At 41.3% G+C, this 22,612-nt stretch overlaps 1 protein-coding gene across 4 annotated transcripts in view; it reads left to right on the forward strand.

Moving 5' to 3' along the window:
- Positions 1–22,612, forward strand: part of LOC142658059 (musculoskeletal embryonic nuclear protein 1-like) — a 92,888-nt gene that overhangs the window by 60,793 nt on the left and 9,483 nt on the right. The window contains exons 1-2 of one of the 4 annotated variants that reach the window (XM_075833752.1): positions 6,213–6,337; positions 6,857–6,952. The exons of 2 other annotated variants lie outside the window; for them this stretch is intronic. In XM_075833752.1, coding sequence (XP_075689867.1) covers positions 6,938–6,952 — 15 coding nt within the window. In that variant the 5' untranslated portion in view covers positions 6,213–6,337; positions 6,857–6,937. Of the gene's footprint in view, positions 1–6,212; positions 6,338–6,545; positions 6,953–22,612 lie in introns of those variants that run through there. One more of the 4 variants, XM_075833751.1, reaches the window with a different exon arrangement.

A 22,612-nucleotide genomic window follows, 5' to 3' on the forward strand; every position in this document is an offset into this window, starting at 1 on the left:
TAAACTAAATAAAGGTTTGCTTATGTAAAATGTCAATGTAAAAATATTTCTAACAAATAGTGGAATCCTGCAGGAGCTTATCAGTCCGTTTAAAAATATTGTGGTACTCATATGAAGAAGGGAAAATACAGGCAAAAATTATCTTCTGATAGGTATTACATAAAAAAAAAAAATAAATAAGATCATACATGTGACGTTTGTGATCTGGGTCCACCATTGTTCTCCACAATGAAAGGGCTCTATAGGAAGGCGAAAATGTAACACATGCTACGCACACTGCTATTTACCCCTTTTGCTGCAAGGTTTTTTTTGGGACTTTTTGCACCTCTGGTAGCCAGGACAGTTTTTACACTTTTTGATATGCATAAATAAAATTGTGCCAATCCCCCATAACTATATATTTTCTGAAAGTAGACACCTGGTACATTGTCATAATGCCACTCTGCTCTTAATACACAGGCACCGTCATGCAATTTTGTGTCGGTTCAATTTATCATTAAGAATTGCATACAAATTTATATTTATGGCTAAAAGTGTGACCCAAGCGGAAAATTAGATGCGTCACACATCCTAAAAACAAGTTTAATGTGGGAAGAGTTCATACATCTTCCTATGCCTACACGCACATATCTTCATAAAATAGCCAGAATTAAAGACCTTTAATTGCAACCTTTAAAATGCTAGGGTTACACACCTCAAAAAGATAGTGGGCACCCTCAAACCCTATATATTTCCAGAGAGCAGAGAAGCTGACTATTGCGGTTGTCTTGACATGCTGTTGGGAGCCATGCCCACCTTCACGTAACTTTGTGACAAAGATAAAGTATTTTTTTTTATTTTTTAAATTTATAATTCCGAACATGCAACCAGAGGTTTACACACAAAAACAATGTAGAAATAACAGATCAGTGTGTGCAAAGTTCATATATACCACGTAAGTCTACATCAACAAGAGGTCATGCAATATTTGGCAATTATTCACGAATGTGTTAAAAATCTTTACTGCACATGGCAAACACCTTCTATGATACCAAATCTTGATTTTTTTCGTCCCCCTTACAAAAAACTCAATCGCAACTTGTGCACACAGCCTAACCCTAATCAATATATATAAAAAAAAAAACAAGGGATCCCAGCAGCCTCAGAGCTCTGTACAGTTGCACGGTGCCAACCAAGCATCTATTATCAAAGAAGAACGAATGGGGAAAGGGAGGCACTCGGCTTAATTGGCTAAAATACAAAATTTATGAAATGGTACAACAAAAAATTTTTACGATCTTGCATGAATGACTGACAAACAAACAGACATCACAAGCCCGGCTGGGTAAATGGTAATATGATTCGCCAAGTATGAAGAACAATCTAACTAAGAAGACCATATGCTGGAAAAATTATTTGCCTAATGCGTCTGCGTATACATCAGAGTTAGCAATCTAGTTCCATACAAGTTGGGTAAGAATCATAACGCGGTAACATAATGAATAACATAGTACCACTAACAGAAGGGGCTAGATACAATATCATCGACTGGAGATAGAGCACTGTCTTGAATGATATAATAATCATAAAACAACTATTGCACAACAGATTATGTTAGTACATAAAAACTGCACAAACAGAGATTGCTTAATAGGACAATCAAAAAAGTCGACCCATCAGGTAAGTGTGTAATAGAATATACTTATCCAGGTGAATATGTGTGCAGCAGCCAGGTAAGGAATCCCTGTCTGTGGAGACAGCTGTATTGGTCCTCCTATGAGTAGGAGCCACAAATCAGGAAAATTACTTCCCAAGATCGGGAGTCAATAACGGGCAGGGCAGCCTCACTTCCACTGTGTACATCTGTTTAGAGATTCCCAGACAGCAGCGGAGTCCCGCAATAACGCTGTAATCAGATTTCCAAAGCAGGTCAAATTCAGTCACCGTAAGTTCTTAGCGCTAATGGCTACCGGAATATACCATTCATACACCTTGGAAGTGGTGTCATCCGCACTCAGAGGTTACTTCTACATTGCGGTCTCTGGCGGGTGTGTGCAGTTGTGGCCAGTGAATCAACCAGTTCTCCGGCTATGTCCGAATTACATGTCGAGCGTGTGTTTCAGACTCTAGACCAAAACCAGAATTTCCGGTGTGTGACGAAAAACGAAGAGTATGATACTACCCAAGGCGCACAGGCCTAAAATGCAGCAAAGTATACAGGAATAACCAAGAAACCATGTAGCCGAAGAGGAAAGTCCTACAATGGGTGAATGACAATACAAACTTTGTTTCCATACAAAGAAAAAGCAGTAGAGGACATAAAACTATTGAAAAGTTAAACCAAAACAATAGTACAAGAGGGTGACATTGTGTATGTATCCACCAAAATGTATTCAAAGCCTCCAATAAATAGTCAAGACCTAAATATATCAAAAAATGACCAAAAAATGTCTAAACAGAAATAACACAAAAGTATTTCTAAATTTAAAAAATACAAATCTTTATTGTCCCGTTTTGGGAATAGCCCCCCCTCCCCTAGTTACATACAATGGTTAAAAAACATAATAAAAAACAACCTCGGACAAGAGACTCCAACGTGATATCAAGTTTTTAGTCAATAGAAAAAAGACCAATAATAAAGTTAAATGTTTACACCAGAGACCAAGTATCTAGAATATGGTTTCTCAGGTTACACCATAGGATTATTGCATAATGATAATAGCACAATGGCAATGGATATCAATATCTAGATGGTTTACCTATGGTGGACATGCTGGTAGATGACAGTCTCAGATCCGAGGAAGCACCTCGACGCGCGTCTCGCTACCTTCGACAGGAGGTGATTATGCTAGTCCCTATGCATCTTTAAATACTATATCTGAAGCCGTGATGTCCAATGGCGCATATCCCGTCACGCCCATCTCCACACGCCAGACCTTCCGCGTCACATCGCTTTTGCGTGTCTGGACTGACTGAGTTTTAGTTTGACAACTTCCGGTCTGACGTCAGAAGATCACATGACCGATATGTGCACTCAACCCACATTAGCATCCAACAATTACCAGAAATATTTCCCATACGTTAAAGGATAGGGTTGGATGCAGTAATCACATTGGGCGTGGGCTGCAGTGAAATATAAGGAAATCTAACCAGGGTTGCCACACAGATATTTAAGAAGGGATCACATTTCCCAACTAGCTAGTTCCTCCGTTCTCTAAATTTGGCTAATTTTTTTCAGCCATCGTGTAATTGAGGGAGGTTCAGTTGACATCCATTTGAGGGGTATGAGCATCTTAGCTGTTGTCAGCAGTGATGTCATCAAATCAATTTTTAGATTGCCGGATAGAGTGATTAAGTAACCAAAGTAACAAAAGTTTAGGAGAAATTTGAAAAGTGGTTTTGCAGATTAGATGTGTCCTGTCACACTGATCCAAACATTTTTAATACCGGATCAATGAAACCATATGTGCGAAATAGTCCCTACCTCAGATGGACATCTCCAGCATAGTGATGTGATGTTCATCTAAGAGAGTTGAGAAGTCTTATACCATTTCGTGAGTGTTTTGTACAAGTTTTCCTGGATCTTAACGCCGTGGGAAAAACCATGTGAACTAGAAAGGATTTGTGACACGTTTGTGGAAGCTAATGTGATGCTGAGCTCTTTCAGACAAGAAACTAAGAATGCAAGTTTAGGCTGGGCAGCAAGCTGTAAAAGGCCACAATATGCTCTGGAGAGAAGGCCTCTAAGGAGTTGTGGGAATAGAAGATTATTTTTCAGCCAGTTGATGTCCCATATGGGTTCGAGTGAGTTGGCATTAAAATCTCTGCATGCGGTTGAGAAAGCTATTTCATGACAGCGGGGCTTTCCCGTGGGCCGATAGAAGCGGAGCCAGAGGAGGTATGTCAATGTTAACTTTCCAAATTGGAAATCTGGGTAGGAAACAAGTTGATGAAAGCTGGGAGAACACGAAGTGGCTTTAGTGGAGAAGGATCTTTGTGTGAGGAGTGTTTTAGAAAGCGATTTCGCCAGACGTCTACTGTACCCCTAATCATCCCACTGTATTTTGCATCTGCCAGTGGAACATTAGATCACAGCTGTATAAGACCCTCTAAACCAAGTAGATGTTCTATGTGAACATGAGGTGGCACTTCTACATGAAGTTTTTTGAGCCAAAGAATGGAGGAAGGAAAAGCAAAGAGAAAAAGACTGATACATCTCGTCACATCTCTTCTGAACTGCGTCAAAACTGAATGTTTGAATCCAGCCTTAGGGCCTGTTTTTGCAGGCAGAAAAATCAGAATTTTGAGGCAGATTTTGACCTGCCTGCATTCTGTTTGCCGTGTTTTTCAGCTGCGGCCATTGAGTGTCGGGGGCAAAAAACGCAGCGAAAACCGCTTTCTCTGCCTCCCAGTGGGAGGTCAGAGACGGAAACACCTGAAGAAAGGGCATGAGGCTTCTTTTTCTCGGGAGTGTTTTATTCCGCTCGCAGGAAAAAAACCGCCTCCAATCAATGGGAGGTGCTTTCGGACGTTTCATGGCGCGATTTCCTCATCGAAAAAAACTCAGTGTGAACAGGGCCTTAATCTCAAATATAATTCTAAAATCACGGCCAGCCTTCATATAGTAGAGAAATATAATTCCAGACAGCAAGTGTCAAGGTATCCTCTACCACTCTTCCAGGTATGACTTCCTTCCCAGGTATCATCTCTGTCCTCACTCAGAAATAATTTTTCCTCTCTCCATAGTTTGCAGCCAGGGGCGGATATAGGAATAGATTTTAGCAAAGGGGTGTGTGTTCTAGAAAAATTTTGTACGCCGTGGCAATTTTGGGTTTTTGCCCATATGTTTCGTCACACACCTTAAATATGTAATAGTGCCATCGTTACTAGTTATCCCAGAAAATAATTGCGTCCTACATTGTATCCCTGAAAATAAGTGTCATTTTGTTTTACCAAAAATATCTTGGTTTCCAAATCTTGAAAAGAGAGAAAAATATCCCGTCTCTTTGTCTATCCAATCTCCCATATCCTTTATCTCTTTCGTTTTGAACTGCTCCAGGCTACTACGGACCTACAGTATTATTTTAAGCAGGAGTATGTTCTCCTGTCTTTAAAAATGTTGATACTAGGGAGAGAAGATTAAATCTAAGGGTATGTGCACACACAAACTCAAAAACGTCTGAAAATATGGAGCTGTTTTCAAGGGAAAACAGCTCCTGATTTTCAGATGTTTTTTAAGTCACTTGCGATTTTGGTGGTGGTTTTTACGGCCGCTTTTGGAGCTGTTTTCCTATAGAGTCAATGAAAAACGGCTCAAGAAGTGACATGCACTTCTTTTTCGCGGGCGTTTTTTTTACGTGGCCGTTTTTCAAAGCGGCTGCGTAAAAAACCGCCGCGTCGGAACAGAACGCCATTTTTCCTATTGAAATCAATGGGCAGATGTTTGGAGGCGTTCTGCTTTAGATTTTTCGCCTGGTTTTTGGCTGTTTACGGCCAAAAATAAGCCGTGTGAACATACCCTAACCCTAAGAATTCTCCTTGTCTGAGTCTCTTATAATTGATTTACAACATTTTCTTAACCGTCCTACTGAATGCAGTAAACCTCCTAAAGTATTGGGATATATTAATGCTTTCTTTTCGACAATTTTTTTTGCCTTGCCACCCAATCTCCAATGTACTTAGCAATGCTTGTGAGAATATATAGTTGGATGTTTATTGTCCTTTCCATATTTGGTTGGCCGGTGCAAATTCATGTGACTACAAATTTTTATTTCCTTGGGTATGAAGGCAGCATGCTGGGTATTGATTTTCTACCCTACAAATGATAGAAAAGTCTCCCACTGAAACAATAACAACACACGCAACACACGTATTGCTTAGCCAAAAAGTTTAATGGGTGAAAAAATGGTGCTGCCTTAGGTCTCAAGGAAAAAAATGTTGGTGCGTAAAATTTATTTCTTCCTTATCCTCTGGCAGCATGTTCGTAACTAGGTATCAAAGAAAAGTTCCCCACGAAGGTGTTGGCCGACTACCATGATGCTGCTTGGCAGATTTCATCAAGGTAAAGTTTTGCTAATTCTACCCAGGACACTGAGGTAGATCTCAAGTGAGCCTTGACTTGAACTGGGGTTGGAAAGCCTTGCCAGATGCTGAATTAATATTCGGCTACCTTTGTTCCATCTTACTGTACAAAATAAAAATTTTGGAAGAAATGTGTTCGCTCCAGATACATCAAGACCACCCTTTTCACATCTAGGCAAATCCATTCTTTCTTTAAGGGTGTTGGAGACCGGAAGAAAGAAGTCCTGATTGATGTTCTAGCCTGAAGCCCTTTTTGACAGGAAGGTCTCAGCACCAGGTAATATTGAATGGCTCTATACAAGAGAAGACTTGCAACTCCTGAGACTGCGATCTGTAGAAATAGCGACCAGAAAGGGTACTTTAAAGGGTTTGTCTGGGATTAGAAAAACATGGCTGCTGTCTTCAAAAAACAGCACCTCAACAGTCCACAAGTTGTTAATGGTATTGCTGCTCTCCCACATTTCCTTTAATGGAGCTGAGCTGCAATACCAGACACTACCCATTGATAGGTGAGGTGCTGTTTTTGGAAGAAAGCCTACTTTTCTAATCCTGTGCAACCCCTTTAATAATCCCACTATATTACTGAATCTGGTGCCTTGTAACTACATGTTACATAGGAGTCGGTAATGTGTTTTATAAATTTGGCAGCTGTTGTAACATGTACCCCCTTTGAAACAACAGTTGCTTGGATTCTTTGCACTGCAGTCATCTTACAGAATAAGTGTCTTGCTTCTCTGGATAAGGCTCTGCACGTAAACACCCACTACCCACGTCACCCCCTTCCCTACATATATAGATGCAGCTGTCAAGCAGTGGACTGCAGAACCCTTTCTCAGATATTGTGCCTTCTGTGTTATTTAACGGATTGTGAGCAGAGATGTCCCAACCACAGGTGAGTAATATTACATTATTATAATATTTTGTTGTATGTATTGCATAAAACTGTTAAAAGCAGAATAACAGAAGATCTAGAATCGATGTGCTCTAGTGGCAGAAATAGAGATCTATCTATCCTATCTATCTCACATCTATCTATCTATCTATCTATCTATCTATCTATCTATCTTTAACAGCCTCTTTATTGCATTCTTCCAACAACTGCTATTATACTATATGATGTACATGCAGACTTATTATTTTACTGTTTTTGTCCTTGATTTATTCACTATTTATGGTATTAAAACTCCTACAGTTATGGATTAATGTGGACTGGTGATTGTTTTTTTTCCCCTTTTTCTCTCTTACTCCCTTTAACTTCCTTTTCCTAGTGGTGCAGATATTTCATCATATATCATTCTTGTGGGTGAATTTAGATGTATAAACTATAGACTGGTACTGAGAACACCTATGCATTGCATGAGAATTTTTTTATTTCAGATGTGAATGAAAATTTAAAATCAAACTTCACTCAAAATCTTATATTTTAGGTTTCATTGCCCTTAAAGGCTATGTAAACCTTTTTAAAGGCAAAACACTTTTTTTTAATATAAAATGGTGTATCATTCTGTTTTGTGTAACTTTGTAAATTACTTCTTTTATTTTAGATACAGCTGCTCTGTATTCTCTATACAGAGCAGCTGTATTGTTCGCTATTCATTGAATCCATCAGTCCCACGGACTTGACGGGTTCAATGTCTCTGACACGAACGATCGATCTGTTACTGATCACATCTAAGTTCGTGACTTAGATGTGATAGTTTACAGGTGGATCCTGTGTGTCAGAGACTCGCGGTCACTGAACCCGTCAGTGCCGCGGGACTGATTGATTCAGTGAATAGCACTAGATACAGCTGCTCGGTATAGAGAATACAGAGCAGCTGTATCTAAAAAAGTAGAAACTATTTTTAATAAAAAGTATTTACAAAGTTACACAAAACACACTGATACGCCTTTTTCTTAAAAAATTATAATTTTGCCTTTCAAAGGTTTACGTAGCCTTTAACCCAATATGACAATCCTGCCATTATTATTATTTCTGTTACTTATATGTCTATTCACTCCCAAGACACTTCAGTAAAGTTAATATGGGAGTATGTGATTGCACAGCGTGATCTCGCAAGATCACGCTGTGTTGCGAGTACTGCTAAAAATTAATGAAGAGAAGTGTATGACGCTGATTGGTCAGCGTCATACACTTCTCTGTACAACACCCAGTTGGTGAAAATGTAAAAACACGCCCAGTTGTCTATTAAGAAACTAATTCGCATAAATCTAAAATTGTGCAGAACTTTCTCAAAATTGATTGTTTTTCAAAATAAAAATCACTGTTGTTATCTACATTACAGCGCCGATCCGATTATCTAGGAGATAGGGCATTTATAATCTGGTTTAAATTCCTGGCACAGAGAAAAACAGTTCTACAATGAATGGATCCAACCAAAACAGCACTTTATAGCGCAACCCTATTTACGTGTCATAAGAGGAGGTGGATATTGGGGTTAAAACTGTCGCATTACACTCAGAAATACGCTTGAAAATGCCTGCAAACCGCTTACCATTGTTTTAAATGGTTAAAAGCTGGGTAGTACATGTCACTTCTTGAGGCGTTTTTAAGGCAGACTTTGACCATTTCCTATGGACTCTACTAAAAACGCTTTGAAGAGACACTTAAAAAACGTTTCGCAAATCTGCCTTAACGCCTGGTTTTCAGAGTCTGCCTTCTCCTATAAAAAAAAGTCTTGTATTTTTCTGCTTTGCACAGAAGCCATATGAACATGCCCTGAATGTGCACTTCCCATTTACATCAATATTTAAGAACTGACAGAACTTAATTATTTTGTGGATCATTCTTCAGTAATCGTCTCTCCTCCTGCTGGTCCTTATCCTGTAGTAAAATCCTTCCTAGTCTCCTAGGAATACATATTCAAGATACGGATCTTTAGGTACAAAAATATTTACAGTCCATAGATGGCCCACTCCAAAGATTCATATACTGAACTCAAATTTATAGGAGGCGGAGTAGGCACTGCCGGGGGCTATAACTTAATGGGCCACAAAACGTCAATCAACTACCCAACATAGCTACTTTATAGAGTAATTTCTGTCTGTTCTCGAACTTTATTGTAAGTTGCAGATATACTGTATTGAACTGCCTTAGTTAGACTCTTGGTGGAATAGACATTTTCAAGGTGACCTCACTGTGTGTCCAAATTAGATTTCGCTGTCATCTGTGCCACTCTTAATTCTTAGTAGTGTGACAACAAAATATCCGGATCTTTATTCAGAGATGAGTCACTGGCAGTTTACAGAGCAGTTTCGTGCCAGCTTTGGAGAGTTAAATCTATGACCTCCCCTCCCCATCGAAATTTCTGTTGCATGCCATAACGCCTTTGTAAAGGGTGAGTGGTTTCTGTTATCCAACATGCAGATTTCTCTCCCTATATTTATATTGCAGTCACTCACTTTATATAAACGCATTGGGTAAAGTGAAGGGAGGTTCTGGCTGCAAATACTTTTTAGAAAGCAACATACTAAAGTGCGTGTGACACCAGTCCTTACAATATCACTGATATGAAGACCTTTATATCATCATCATTTATTTCTTGGTTACAGTTTTTATCTTGAATCTTTTTTTAACATGTTTATTACCCCAAAATATTATCAAGATAGAACACTTACCTAACAGATTTCTCAACCCGTCACAGGCGTCATTAATTTCAGGGATGATTAGACATATTTATTAGATTGTTCTGGGACTCATGAGAAACATCTCTAATGTGACTATTTATTAAAATGTCATAATTGCAAAAAATGGCTTTTATAAACCAGACACAAGCTCTGTGTCACTAAGAAGCATCGAGAGACACCACCTCTGAAATATTGGAAAGGGGATGGGGATGTTTAGTGGGTGCCGGAGCACTGTCTGGTGTTCTCCTTGTGTAAGGCAAGATTCTATCATTAGACATTGAAAACTATGTCACACAGCTAAGGCCTCGTTCACATCTGCGTTGGGGCCCGTTCTAACGTTCCGTCTGAGCTTTCCGTCAGAACGGGACCCTGAACAGACACAAACTGACACAAACGGAAACCAGAGGTTTGATTTTAATGGTGACGGATCCGGTGCCCCTGGTTTCCGTTTGTCTCTGTTGTGCACCAGACCCGTCATTTTGCCGGAAGCAATAGCGTAGTCGACTACTCTATTGCTTCCAGCAAAACGACGGGTCTGGTGCACAATAGAGACAAACGGAAACCAGGGGCACCGGATCCGTCACCATTGAAATAAACGATGATGGAAACGGAAACCTCTGGTTTCCGTTTGTGTATATTCAGGGTCCCGTTCTGACGGGAAGCTCCGACGGAACGTCAGAGCGGGACCCCAATGCAGATGTGAACAAGGCCTAAATGTAACCATATGTTAGTGATTTTAGATGGCGGACTTATGAACAATTAGCCGTTTGTAGTTGATCTGGTTAATTGTTTTAATGGATGACAATGCCATTCATTACAGTGACAAATTGCAAATAGATCTCTGCATAGGTCTATGAATAGACAGAACAAGTTAACTTTGATGCAGGGAGGACAATAATGTCGCATGCATATTGTTTGCTATTTGTCGTTCATTATGGCAGATTAACTACTACAGTCGTGTCAGATCAAGTTTTTGACAAGCACTTGCATTAGTTGGCATCTGCTCAAACGTTTGTGTGATGAAAAGCAGACAACTTGCACCAGATGGTCTAAATCTGTCATTACAGACAACTATGATCACAAGTGTACGGACCACCAAGCCGCACAGCCGACACACCTCTGCAATGTCCCACTCTTTTTAAAAAGGAGATTCTTCTTAGGTATCTAAGAGAAAGTCAAGGGTACAAGTATTAATAATTTCAGAATTCTGTTTTATATACTGTATAACCGTATAGGTGGCCATACACCTTCAAAAGCTGTTGGCCGAACGCTCGTTTGTCCATCAGCTATTTCTCCTGACCTCCACACGCATGCTCGGTTCGGCCAAGTGTGTATATATTCTCAATGGAGATAGGGAAAGAAGCTGCTGCCAGACCTCTGGCATTGGCTTATCTTCCTTGAGAATAAAGTATTGGGATTGGGCATGTTAAAATTCAATCCTATTTTTCTAGACGTCTGCAAAACATATGTCGACCTAACATCTAATACACATTAGATGGTCGGCAGTTGCCGTCTAAATCGGCAGGTTCAGGTCGATATAAGTCTAATGTGTATGGTCACCTTAAGAGCCGACCAAGAGAATTTCAGTAAAACTACAACATGTTCAAGACATTCCACTGACGGAGATTAAATCTGGTCTCTAGTGATTCAGCACTTTGCCCAAGTTGAAATTTTAATTTTCTTAAAAGCTAAATCTTGAGGAAGTTTTATTCTGGTAACTCTGTAAGATAACAGTGGATGTCTACTAATTTTTATAATTCTTTAAAGAAAACGGACTGGATTGGAAGATGATGGACTTCATATGCACTGATGGTACCTTCCATACTGGGGAAGTGAACCTGACATTAGAGCTTTGGAATAGATAGGTTTTTTTTGCACGAAAGACATTGCATTTCAGTGCATGTGTATTGAACTGTTCAAATTCCACTTGTCACAAATTGTGTCTGTTTCGATAAAATGTCAATGTTTGATATGTATAGAAAATTACATGTACTTTTTTTTTTTTTTAAAAAAAAACATTTACGCTACATAAATCCATTCCAAGAACAACATTTCCAGTCATCGGCAGCAAGTTAATGTACAAACAGGATGGATTATGTTACAATTACAACAGAAATATCAAACAGAGACATAACAACCAAATTTTTCGGCTGTAATAGAACAAGTCTAGAGAAAATCAAATTGTTACCTTTTTAAAGACATATAAATCCTGTACCAGGGAGTATGCCCACCCATGCAGAGGCTACAACAACGTCCTACAACGAACGTTATACCAAGACTCCAGTAAAAAATTATACGGGACTGTCAAAATATGCAAAAATTCTAATTAGAGGATGAAGGATGAACACATGACCTCAATATGACCACCTGAAGATGCCAGGACTTATGTTACGGGGTGGGGGGAAGAAGTTCCGGACGATCTATATTCAGACCATAGAGCCCAATGCACTCAATCTGTTATATGTATTCAGGCGTACAGCTACCATCTTCTCCATAACATAATCAAATTGCACTAAATTAATTAATTCCGCTATTGTAAGCGGATCTGGGGATTTCCAGGATCTAGCTATCAATAGTCTAGCAGCCAAGTTGACATGGTCAGCAATACACCGGAGATCTGTAGGGATGTCAGCCAGGCCAATAAAGCATAGTGCAGGGGATGGGGAAACAGTGAACTGTACAATAGAAGAGATTAAATGTGAATGTTGCTTTCCAAAAATTGAGTACCAGAGGGCAAGTCCACCACTCATGCATATAGCTACCTAACATACTGCAACCCCTCCAACAAGATGGAGAGTAAGTAGCATTAAATTTGGCAATTTCCGAAGGGGTTCTATACCACCTGAGCCGTATTTTTTGCGCTTTTTCTCTATGGCTAGCACCTTTTGAAATTCTGGAGACCCAATGTATTGCAGAATACCACTTGGTTAATGAAATGCCGAAATTTAGATCTGATTCCGAATGTAGCAAATACCCTCGTTTGATTAAAGACTGAGATCGGGAGACCCCAGAATAAAACAAAGAGATCCCTTTAGGTTTGGGTGATGCTGGGGTAAGTATTGTATATGCACTAATAGGGAATACCGGTGTGTCCAGGGTTCTAGGCTGTAAGATATGGCGAATTTGAAAGTATTTGAACAGATCATGCTTGGGAAGATTGTATGTCTGTACCAAACTGTGAAACGGTATTAGTGAATCACCATCATAAAGAGAGCCGATGTCACGTATCCCAGCCAATTCCAAAGTATTTAAGGTGAAGTCTGGCAAAAATGAAGAGAGGTAGCAGAGAGGCAGTAGCCTCAAGGATACACACTCCGACACTGGCGCAGCTGAAATAAGATATTTCCAGGAGGCTACAGAAGCAACAATAGAAAGCTAATTTTTACACAATGAAGGGCGCTTAGGGCCGTCAAGTAACAGAAGGGAGACGAGGGCGAACCCAACCGTGATCCTCTCAATCTCTGCCCATCTGAGATCTGTATTATGCCACCAGTGGTACACATGGGTAAGAACAGTAGAGTGAAAGCATTTTTTTAACGTCTGGGACTCCCATCCTCCCAGAGGACCAAGGTCTAGCCATCGTGGAAAACCGTATCCTTGGTTTCCTTCCAGTCCATATGAAATCCGTAAGTCGTTTTTGTAGTTTGAAGAGATAAGCATTGGAAACCGAAATAATTACCGTACGAAACATATATAATATTACCGGCAATATCATCATTTTTACTATCTTACCAGCCCAGGAGATCATAGGTTTTGAAATAATTTGGAGACTTTAGAAAGCAGTGGGATATAATTCTTTGTGAAGAGGGCTGAACTAGGGCTGGTAATGGATACTCCTAAATATGTAATCTGATCCTCCTTTCACTCATAGGGAAATTAGGCACTCACAGCAGTTTTAGTGGTTGAATCCATTCCTATATTCAATATTTGGGACTTAGCTGAACACTGAAATAGCATCCTGAACAGAGGTTAAGGATTGGAGAGGATCCGTAATTGCTAAGAGAACATCATCAACATAAAGACCAATTTTGTGGACCCTGGAACCGACTGCAATACCCCGAATATTTGGATCACTGCGTATCAACTCTGCCAATGGTTCCATAACTAAGGCAAATATAATAGGGGATAATGGACAGCCTTGACGCGTGCCATTCTTTATCCTAAAGGGGTCGGACAAAAAACCTGATGAAAGAACTCTAGCTGACGGAAACAAGTATAATGCAAGGGTAGAGGATTTTATGAAGCCTCTGATACCAAAGTGCTCCAAAAGGTGAGACAAATAATCCTAATGCACTCGATCAAACGGCTTCTCCGTGTCTAACGCTAAGAGCAGAGAAGGCCTTCGAGAGGCCTCCGCACACTGCACCAGATCCATAAACCTACGAGTTCCATCTCGGGCCTGTCGTCCCGCCACAAACCCTACTTGATCTGATTTAACTAACTCGGGGACAATTCGGAAAAGTCTATTTGTGAGAATTTTTGCATATATTTTAATATCCAAATTCAAAAGGGAGATCGGGCAGAAATTAGCTGGAGATATAGGATCTTTCCCAGGCCTTGGGAGAGTAACTATAGTGGCAGATATAATTTCCTCTGGGGAAAGTACCTTCTGATGCAGCCTTATTGAAGACTTGCAGGAGATGAGGGGCTAAAGTTTTGGCATATAGTTTGTAATAATTGTTCATAAACCCATCAGGGCCAGGAGCCTTAAATAACTTAAGGGAAGCTATGGCTTTAAGTATCTCAGGCTCTTATTTGGGCCGAAAGATCCTGTAACGGGATTGTGAAACTTGTGGCAGTGGAACAGTTTTAAGAAATTCTGTGATATCAGAACCCGTAGGTTGATATGTGTTGCTATCTTCTTGTAAATTATATAAGGCACTATAATAAGCTTGAAATTGCTCAGCAATCAGTCTAGGATCCAGGATTTTATGCCCCTTTTCGTCTATAAGATAGGCAATGAGAGAGTGTGGCGCTATTTGTTTTAGTTTCTTAGCCAAGAATGCTCCAGCCTTGTTATTATGCATGTAAGTATGCATTTGCATGCGTTTGAGATATAAATCATGCTGGGAAGCAAGTAGAGATTGTAAATTTAAGCGTAAGGACCGCAATTCAGTCGCATATACTACTGAGGGGGCTGCTTTGTTTTTCAAGTCCAAACTCAAGATTTTCTTCGTTAGTTCGAATATCTCCTTTTCCCTTTTCCGTTTAGCCTGTGAGCAAGCTTTTATCAGCATACCTCTCATATAAGCCTTATGGGCGTTTCACAATACATGTGGACAAGAAACTGTGCCCTCATTAGTGGAAAAATACTGCGTCAATTCTTCTGTCAATTTATTTTTATGATCAGAGTGGTGGAGGATATAATCGTTTAAACGCCAGTGGGAGGGGCCGTGAGGAAAAATTTTCGGCTAAAGAAAGGGAAATCAGGGCATGGTCTGACCAGGTGATCTGTCCAGTATCAGTGGACTGAGATTGCAGGAGTCTCCTATTATTTACTAAAAATAAATCCATTCTAGAATATTTGACATTTGGGGAAGAGAAGAAGGTATAGTCCTTATCTCCCCAATGCTGGCACCTCCACACGTCATATAGGCCCTCCTCCAGAAGAGTCGCAGCAAAGGGGGAAGGGTGTCTACATCTAGCAGTGGAGTCTATGGACGGATCAATGGTCATATTAAAATCCCCACCAATAACCAACAGACCTTGCGTTGCTGTCTTAATTTTCGGCAGTAAGGAGTTCAAATAATGGTGTTGACGTTTGTTGGGAAAATACACATTAAATATAGTGTACAAAATATTATTAATTTCACACACCAATCCAAAAAACCGCCCCTGTGGGTCTTGAATAAGCGATTTAAAGGTAAAGGCTACCGTATTCTTGACAGCTATCATAATCCCTTTACGCTTAGCTGAGCAGGAGGAGGTAAAAATATGCGGAAATAATTTGTTAGAAAATGTAGGGGATTTATCTATATGAAAGTGCTTTTCTTGTACCAATAAGATATCACATTTTAAATTCTTGGCCTCACGCCACAAAACTTAGTTTGAAGGGACTTTTTAGCCCCCTTACATTAATTCAGGAAAAGCGTATCACCCTAATGAAGCATCAAGGAATGCCAACAGACGTGTGGAGATACCAGTAAAATAATTCCCATACAATTGCTGGACGCAATAGCCTGGAAAATACAGTAGTAGGTAACAGTTTCTGCAAAAATAGATTCTTATCAGCCGTATAACAGAATCAATAGTACATAGTACATAAAGTATTAGAATAAAACAAACCATAATTGGGCAAGCTAAGAACATTCATAGTGCGATACACGCACTGATTTATCCGGGGGGAGGAAAACAAGCACATTTGGAAAGTGTGTAATTTAGCATTAAAGCTAACCGGATAAAGGGTACTAGATCTCAGGGAATTCAATCTGGAAGTTCCACATAATATACTTGGTAAAGTAGTATGTTTATGGAAGCCTGTGGTGTGCCATTCCGGAACCAGCGAAGAGGGTGCCCGAGGATCTCCTGGTCTAGGGGACAGGTCAGGGATACGGATGTTCCACTTGCGTAACAGTGACAAACCTTCTTCCACCAAAGCAACAGCAGTTGGAACACCGTTATACGATATTAACAATTTTGTAGGGAATCCCCACTTGTATTTTATACTGTGCTTCGTAACTGGAATAAAGTCCCTGCGCGCCTGAAGAGTGGCAGCCGAAAGATCCGGAAATAAAGAAATGGAGGTGTAAGGGTTAGGTATCGTACCCATCTTTCTCGCCTCAAACATCAATCTTTCCTTTATGTGATAGAAAGTAATTTCTACTCACCGTAAATTCTCCTTCCTTTAGTCCTAGCAGCAGCATCCATGGGGATATTCTATCCTCCTAGAATATAGGACAGGTGGTATCAATTTATTTGAATTAATTGGCTACCCTATAAGAGCTAGCCTCACAGCTGGTCACATCGTGTATTTATAACAGTAAAAGAAAAAAAAAACGCTAGCACTAAAGGAAAGAGAATTTATGGTAAGTAGAAATTACAGTTTCCTTGACGTCCTCAGCAGCAGCACCCATGGGGATGTAGCACAAAACCATTTTAGGGTGGGTCCTCTTTAATTGCGGATAAAATGACCGCTTCACCAAAAGCCGTTTCTCCATCTCTTCTGATGTCTAGCTTATAATGTTTTACAAACGTATGTGGAGAGGTCCACGAGGCTGTTCTGCAAATCTGATCGATTGGAATGCAATTTTTCTCTGCCCATGACGTGGATATGGCTCTAGTTGAGTGAGCTCTGAGGCTCTGTGGAGTCTGTAAACCAGCCTGCGTGTAGCAGATAGTAATCACCTCCCTTATCCATATGGACAGGGATGACTTGATGATTTTTGGCCTTATTCTGGCCCTGAAATTATAGCAAAAGATTGTCAGATTTTCTAAACTCTTTTGTTCGATGAATATATGTTTTTAAGGCTCTACCGGCATCTAATGAGTGCAGTTTCCATTCTTATCCTGATGATGGCTCTGGACAGAACACAGGTAACTCAATCTGTTGATTAATGTTTTGGGGTGAAATAAGGTAATGTCCTCATCAGGACACGGTCCTGAAGAAAAAGTAGATAAGGCTCAGCCGATCCAAGAGCCTGTATGTCACTGACCCTCTTGGCTGTTGTTATAGCTACTAGAAAACAGACTTTTAGCGATAGATATTTCAATGTCACCGACTGTAAGGGCTCAAACGAGGGTTCAGAGAGGTGATTGAGCACCACACATAAATCCCACTTATGGATTGGATCAGTTACTGTTGGTCTGATCTGATACTGTTGGACTGCTTTAACGAATCTCTGAATGAGAAGTTCAGATAGTTTCTTGCCTAATAGGGCAGATATTTTTACTTTAATTGTGCCTGGCTTGAGCCCTTTTTCAAAATCCTCCTGTAGGAAATCTAATATGTTCTGGATGGATGAGGAGGAGGAGGAAAGTTGGTGGTCCTTGCACCATTTAAGAAATGCCAACCTAATCCTGCCATAGGTCTTGTTGGTCGCAACCCCTCTAGATTGTAAGAGGGTGTTGATGACTCTCTCTGACAGTCCTGAGTTGGCCAAAAGGGAGCGATCAACCTCCATGCTGTCAACTGGAGACGGTTTAGGTGGGGACAATAGCGATTGCCTTGTGTCACAAGGGATGGAATCTGAGGCAGGACCCTGAAGACTCCCTTGCTCATTGACATGAGTAGGGAGAACCACGCTCTTTTTGGCCAGAAAGGGCAGATGGCAATTGTTGAGACTTGTTCTCGTTTGATCTTCTGTGAGACCTTTGGGATCATCGGGATGGGCGGGAATATGTACGCCAGGTGGAACTTCTATGGTATGGATAGAGCGTCTATGAGCCACGGCTTGTCTGCCCTGAACAGGGAGCAAAATAGGTCCACCTTTGTGTTCTCTCATGTAGCCATCATCAGGTCCACTTGCGGCTGACCCCAGAATTCCACTATCTGATTGTAGACTTGTTGGTTTAGAAACCATTCTCCTGGTAGCAGAAGGTCGCGGCTCAGCCTGTCTGCTATAATGTTGAGGGTCCCTTTTTATATGCACAGCTGTTGAGCATAAACTTCCGCCCACGATAGGATCGGTGCCACTTCTATAAGAAGGGCTATGGATCGGGTGCCTCCCTGGTGGTTCAAGTAGGAGACTGTGGTCGCATTGTTGGAGCGAACTCTGATCGCTTTCCCCTGGACGGCTTGGTGAAAATATGTAAGGGCTCTCATGACTGCTCGCATCTCTGCGATTTGAGGATAGATACCTCTCAGTCGGAGGCAAGGTGCCCTTCACCATTTGTCCTGCCGTATGAGCTCGCCAACCTGAGCTGGACGCGTCTGTCGAAATGTCGACCCACGATTGGGGGGCAAAGGATCTGCCGTTTTTTAGACGAAACCACCATCTTAGGGAGGCTCTTGTGTCTCTGGAAATAATCACAGTATTGTCCAGAGTTTTTATGTCTCGGTTCCAAACCTGCAGGATTTCCTGCTGTAAAGGTCGCATGTGCCATTTCGCCCACTCTATAGCCTCGCTAGCCGATGTCATCAGACCCAGAACTTTTATCATCAGATGAATTGATACTGGTCTGATCTGGCTGAGATGCCGTGCGGCCTCCTGTATATGACACCGTCTTTCTGGTGGAAGGTAGATCATCATCTGTCGAGTATTCGAGAGAAACCCCAGGAACTGCTTTTCCTGCGATGGCTGAATGTGGGATTTTTCCCCATTGATGAGCCATCCCACTGCTTGAATCACTGACAGCACGATTTGTAGATGAGGGCTGCCTCTGAATTGGCTTTTATCAGCCAGTCGTCCAGATAGGGTATTATGGAAATGCCTTTCCTCCTGAAACTGGCTAGTACTGCCACCGTGACCTTGGTGAACACGTAGGGGGGCGACGATATCCCAAAGGGCAGAGACGTGAATTGTAGATGTACCAACTCTCTCTGTATCCAGATGGCAATTCTCAGGAATTTCCTGTATCTTGGCTGAATCGGTACGTGGAGATACGCATCTTTTAGGTCTAGTGTGGCGAGAAAATCCCCTTTGTCAAGTAGAGAGAGTACCGAACGAATGGTATCCATACAGAATTTTGTTCTGCGTATACATTTCTTTAGATATCTGAGATCTATTATTGTTCTCCATTTTCCCGCTTGCTTTGGAACTAAGAATATTCTTGATTAAATTCTTGTCTGGAGTTCCGCGGTGGGAACCTTTTCTAGAGCTTTCATATCTATAAACTCTAGAATAGCTCTCACTAGGAGAGACTGTTTCATATTGGCAAATTTTGAAGTGGCAAGGAATCTGTCTGGGGGGTACGATATGAACTCTATTTTGTAGCCATTTTTTTTACTATGTCTATCACCCAAAGGTCCTTTATAGACCTTTCCCATTGGGGGTAGAAGGATGACAATCTCCCTCCTACAGGTACGTCTCTGGCGTCAGGAATCCAGCCTCCTGCCAGGGCTTGGAGGGTTTATTCCCCTACCTCTCTGACATCTATAGCCGCCTCACTGGGAGTATTGTATACTGGTTGAGGAGGAATTTTCCCCTCTATCTTGTCTCCCTCTCCGGCTTTGACCTCTAGACTGGCCACGAAAGGAGGCTCTCCGTTTATGTTTCCCTGACTGAGGGAGAGATTTACCTTGTTTTTCAGATAGATTCTCCATTAGGGAATCCAACTCCGCTCCAAACAGCCTACTAGGCTGAAACTCCATTGAGCAAAGTGCATTCTTAGAGTGCACATCTGCCCCCCCACCATGGTTTTATCCAGAGGGATTTCCTACCAGCTTATGATAGGGCCATTGCGCGGGCTGCAAATCTGGACTGCTGGACCATGGCGGCAAAGAAAATCTGAGGCTAACGAGACATATTTAAAACTTTTTAGAATGTCATCTCGTGGAACACCATTGTCTGTCTTCCTCCATCTGGAGGAGCCATGATCTCATATTCTTTGCGATAGTAGAATAGGCTAATGCCGTCTTTGCTTGAGATGTTGCCATTAGGTACCCTCTTCGTAAAGCGCTATCGATTCTGTGGTCCATAGGATCATGAAAATTTGAAATGTCTTCACTGGGGACCACTGTACGTCTAAAGAGTCTTGCAATCGCAACATCAACTTTAGGGGTTCCCCCCATTCCTTTTCCTCTTTTTCGTCAATGACAGACTTTGTTTTAAATCTTTTATTTAGAATGGGACCCTTGTCTGCGGACTTCTATTCATTGACCTTTAATTTCTTGATGATGGAGTCAACTTTGAATGCCCTAATTTTTTTGGGCAGTCCATCTATCCCAATTTCATCATATTGCACCCGTTCATCTGAACGGATGGTTTTAAGGAGTCTGGACATCTTTTCTATAGGGAAGATATTTATTTCCTGGTCATTGTCACTTTCGGATGGGGAAGTGTTAACGTCATCGATGACCCTGAAACCATCCACAATGTCGGACTCCCTAGGGGATGACACTTCCTTTTAATGGTCTGGGTCTGTGATGGGATTGAGATGATTCTCCTAATTTTTCCCTCTCATGGGAGAAGGATTCCTTCAATTCAGAGATGGAGTCATGCACAAAATCTTTCATCCATAATAACATTTCTTTATTGGACATGGTTTGGTCTTCTATGGGAAATTCATTGGATCTGCAATCAGTACAGAAAAAATATTCACTACCATCTGGCAGCGGAATATCACATGCCCTGCAGGACAAATGTCTGCATTTTCCAGCAGATTTCCTCACAGATCCTCTATCCTCAGAGCCTTGGCTAGACATCTGTTGATCGAGAATGTGCAGACAGCTATTAGAAAGAAATTGTGCTTCAGCAAAGATTCTAGGACAGGATAACTGTACCTTTTATGATTCTCTGCAATACCAGGATCAGCCAGGACGAGCGATCATATTTGAACATCCCTGGCTGATTTCAATAATGCCCCCTAGTCTTCCTTCTCGGCGGCTGACCAATCAGTGGCCGAGAATAAGCGCATGCGCGGTTGCTCTGGCATCGGAGTGATAGTCCGGCTACAAGAAAATGGCGCCTGCCCCGGACACCCAGCCGGACAATGCGCTGATTGCGATAGGTTAATATGATGTCTCCTCCACGAAAGGAGAGAGAAAAAAACAATAAACTAACAAACCTACGTATAGCCCTGAATCCGACTACCAGACCATGCATAAGTGTCAGCAATAAAACAGGCAGAAGATAGGATATAAATAAATCAAAAATATACTTCCCAGCTCTGCCGACGCCAGAGAAAGGACAGAAAAAAAAACCACGATGTAACCAGATGTGAGACTAGCTCTTATAGGGTAGCCAATGAATTAAAATAAATTGATATCACCTGTCCTATATTCTAGGAGGATAGGATATCCCCATGGGTGCTGCTGCTGAGGACGTCAAGGAAATGTATTCTAGATAGAACATCCCTAGTTGCCTTATACGGAGCTGCTTTGGATTTGGGTATTCTATGCACCCAGTCAATTGTTAGGTTCAGATCTGAGAGGGATGGTGTAATGGTGCCACAGAGAAGTCTTCCATTTTGAGTTCCAAGTGATCAGTATGATCTCCCAAAGCCTTCACATTGGATTGCAGTTTGCGAAGAAAAAAGGAGACACTGTTAATGATGCCATTTTGGAGAAGGACTAACATGTCTTTGAAGGTGTCCACGGTAATTGGGGCATCTGAAGAAGGAAATTTCATAATATCACAAGGCTCATCCGCCATAACCTGAGACAAAACATCACCTATTTCTGAACCTTTCTTCTTAGCTGGACATTTACTTGTAGGCAAAGCCGTGGGGGAGGATGCAGTTCTACTTTTAGCGCTATCCCCACCATTTGCTGAGTCCCTTGAGGAATCTTTATCCTCAGAAAGTGCCTCATCAACATGTAGTGAAAGGCTAGGAGGGGACACTTCCCCAGACATCTGGGTGAGAAGATCAACCGGTGAAGAGCCTTCATCCTGCGGTACAGCAGAGTTGGCAAAGTAGTCCGTAAGCTTCCTGGGGATAGTTTTGCCCCTGAATTTTGTCATGGTAGACTATAATATAAGCAGTATATGTACAGTCAGAATGACACCGAGTAAAGAGTAACAGGAGGAACATCCTTGTATTAATAATGAGTACAATAAAGGATGCTAAGAATCCAAATCACACCAGGTATTAATGCTTCTCTTATATCACATTTAGTACAGGAACGCTGCAATAAAAGTAGACTCTAGTGGCATTGAGGAGCAATCTTAGTCCGCTTCTTCAGGGCCAGACAAGGCCATGAGATAACACCCCTGGGATGGAGAGGTATCAGCCTCCAACAGTCATTTGTATCCGCTCCTGTACTCCACAATTGACCAGCCTCTAGGTGCTCCTATGCGGCCAGTGCTAATTTCTGCCAGCGAAAAAT

The sequence above is a fragment of the Rhinoderma darwinii genome, chromosome 7 (genome assembly GCF_050947455.1).
Source record: "Rhinoderma darwinii isolate aRhiDar2 chromosome 7, aRhiDar2.hap1, whole genome shotgun sequence".
NCBI lineage: Eukaryota > Metazoa > Chordata > Amphibia > Anura > Rhinodermatidae > Rhinoderma > Rhinoderma darwinii.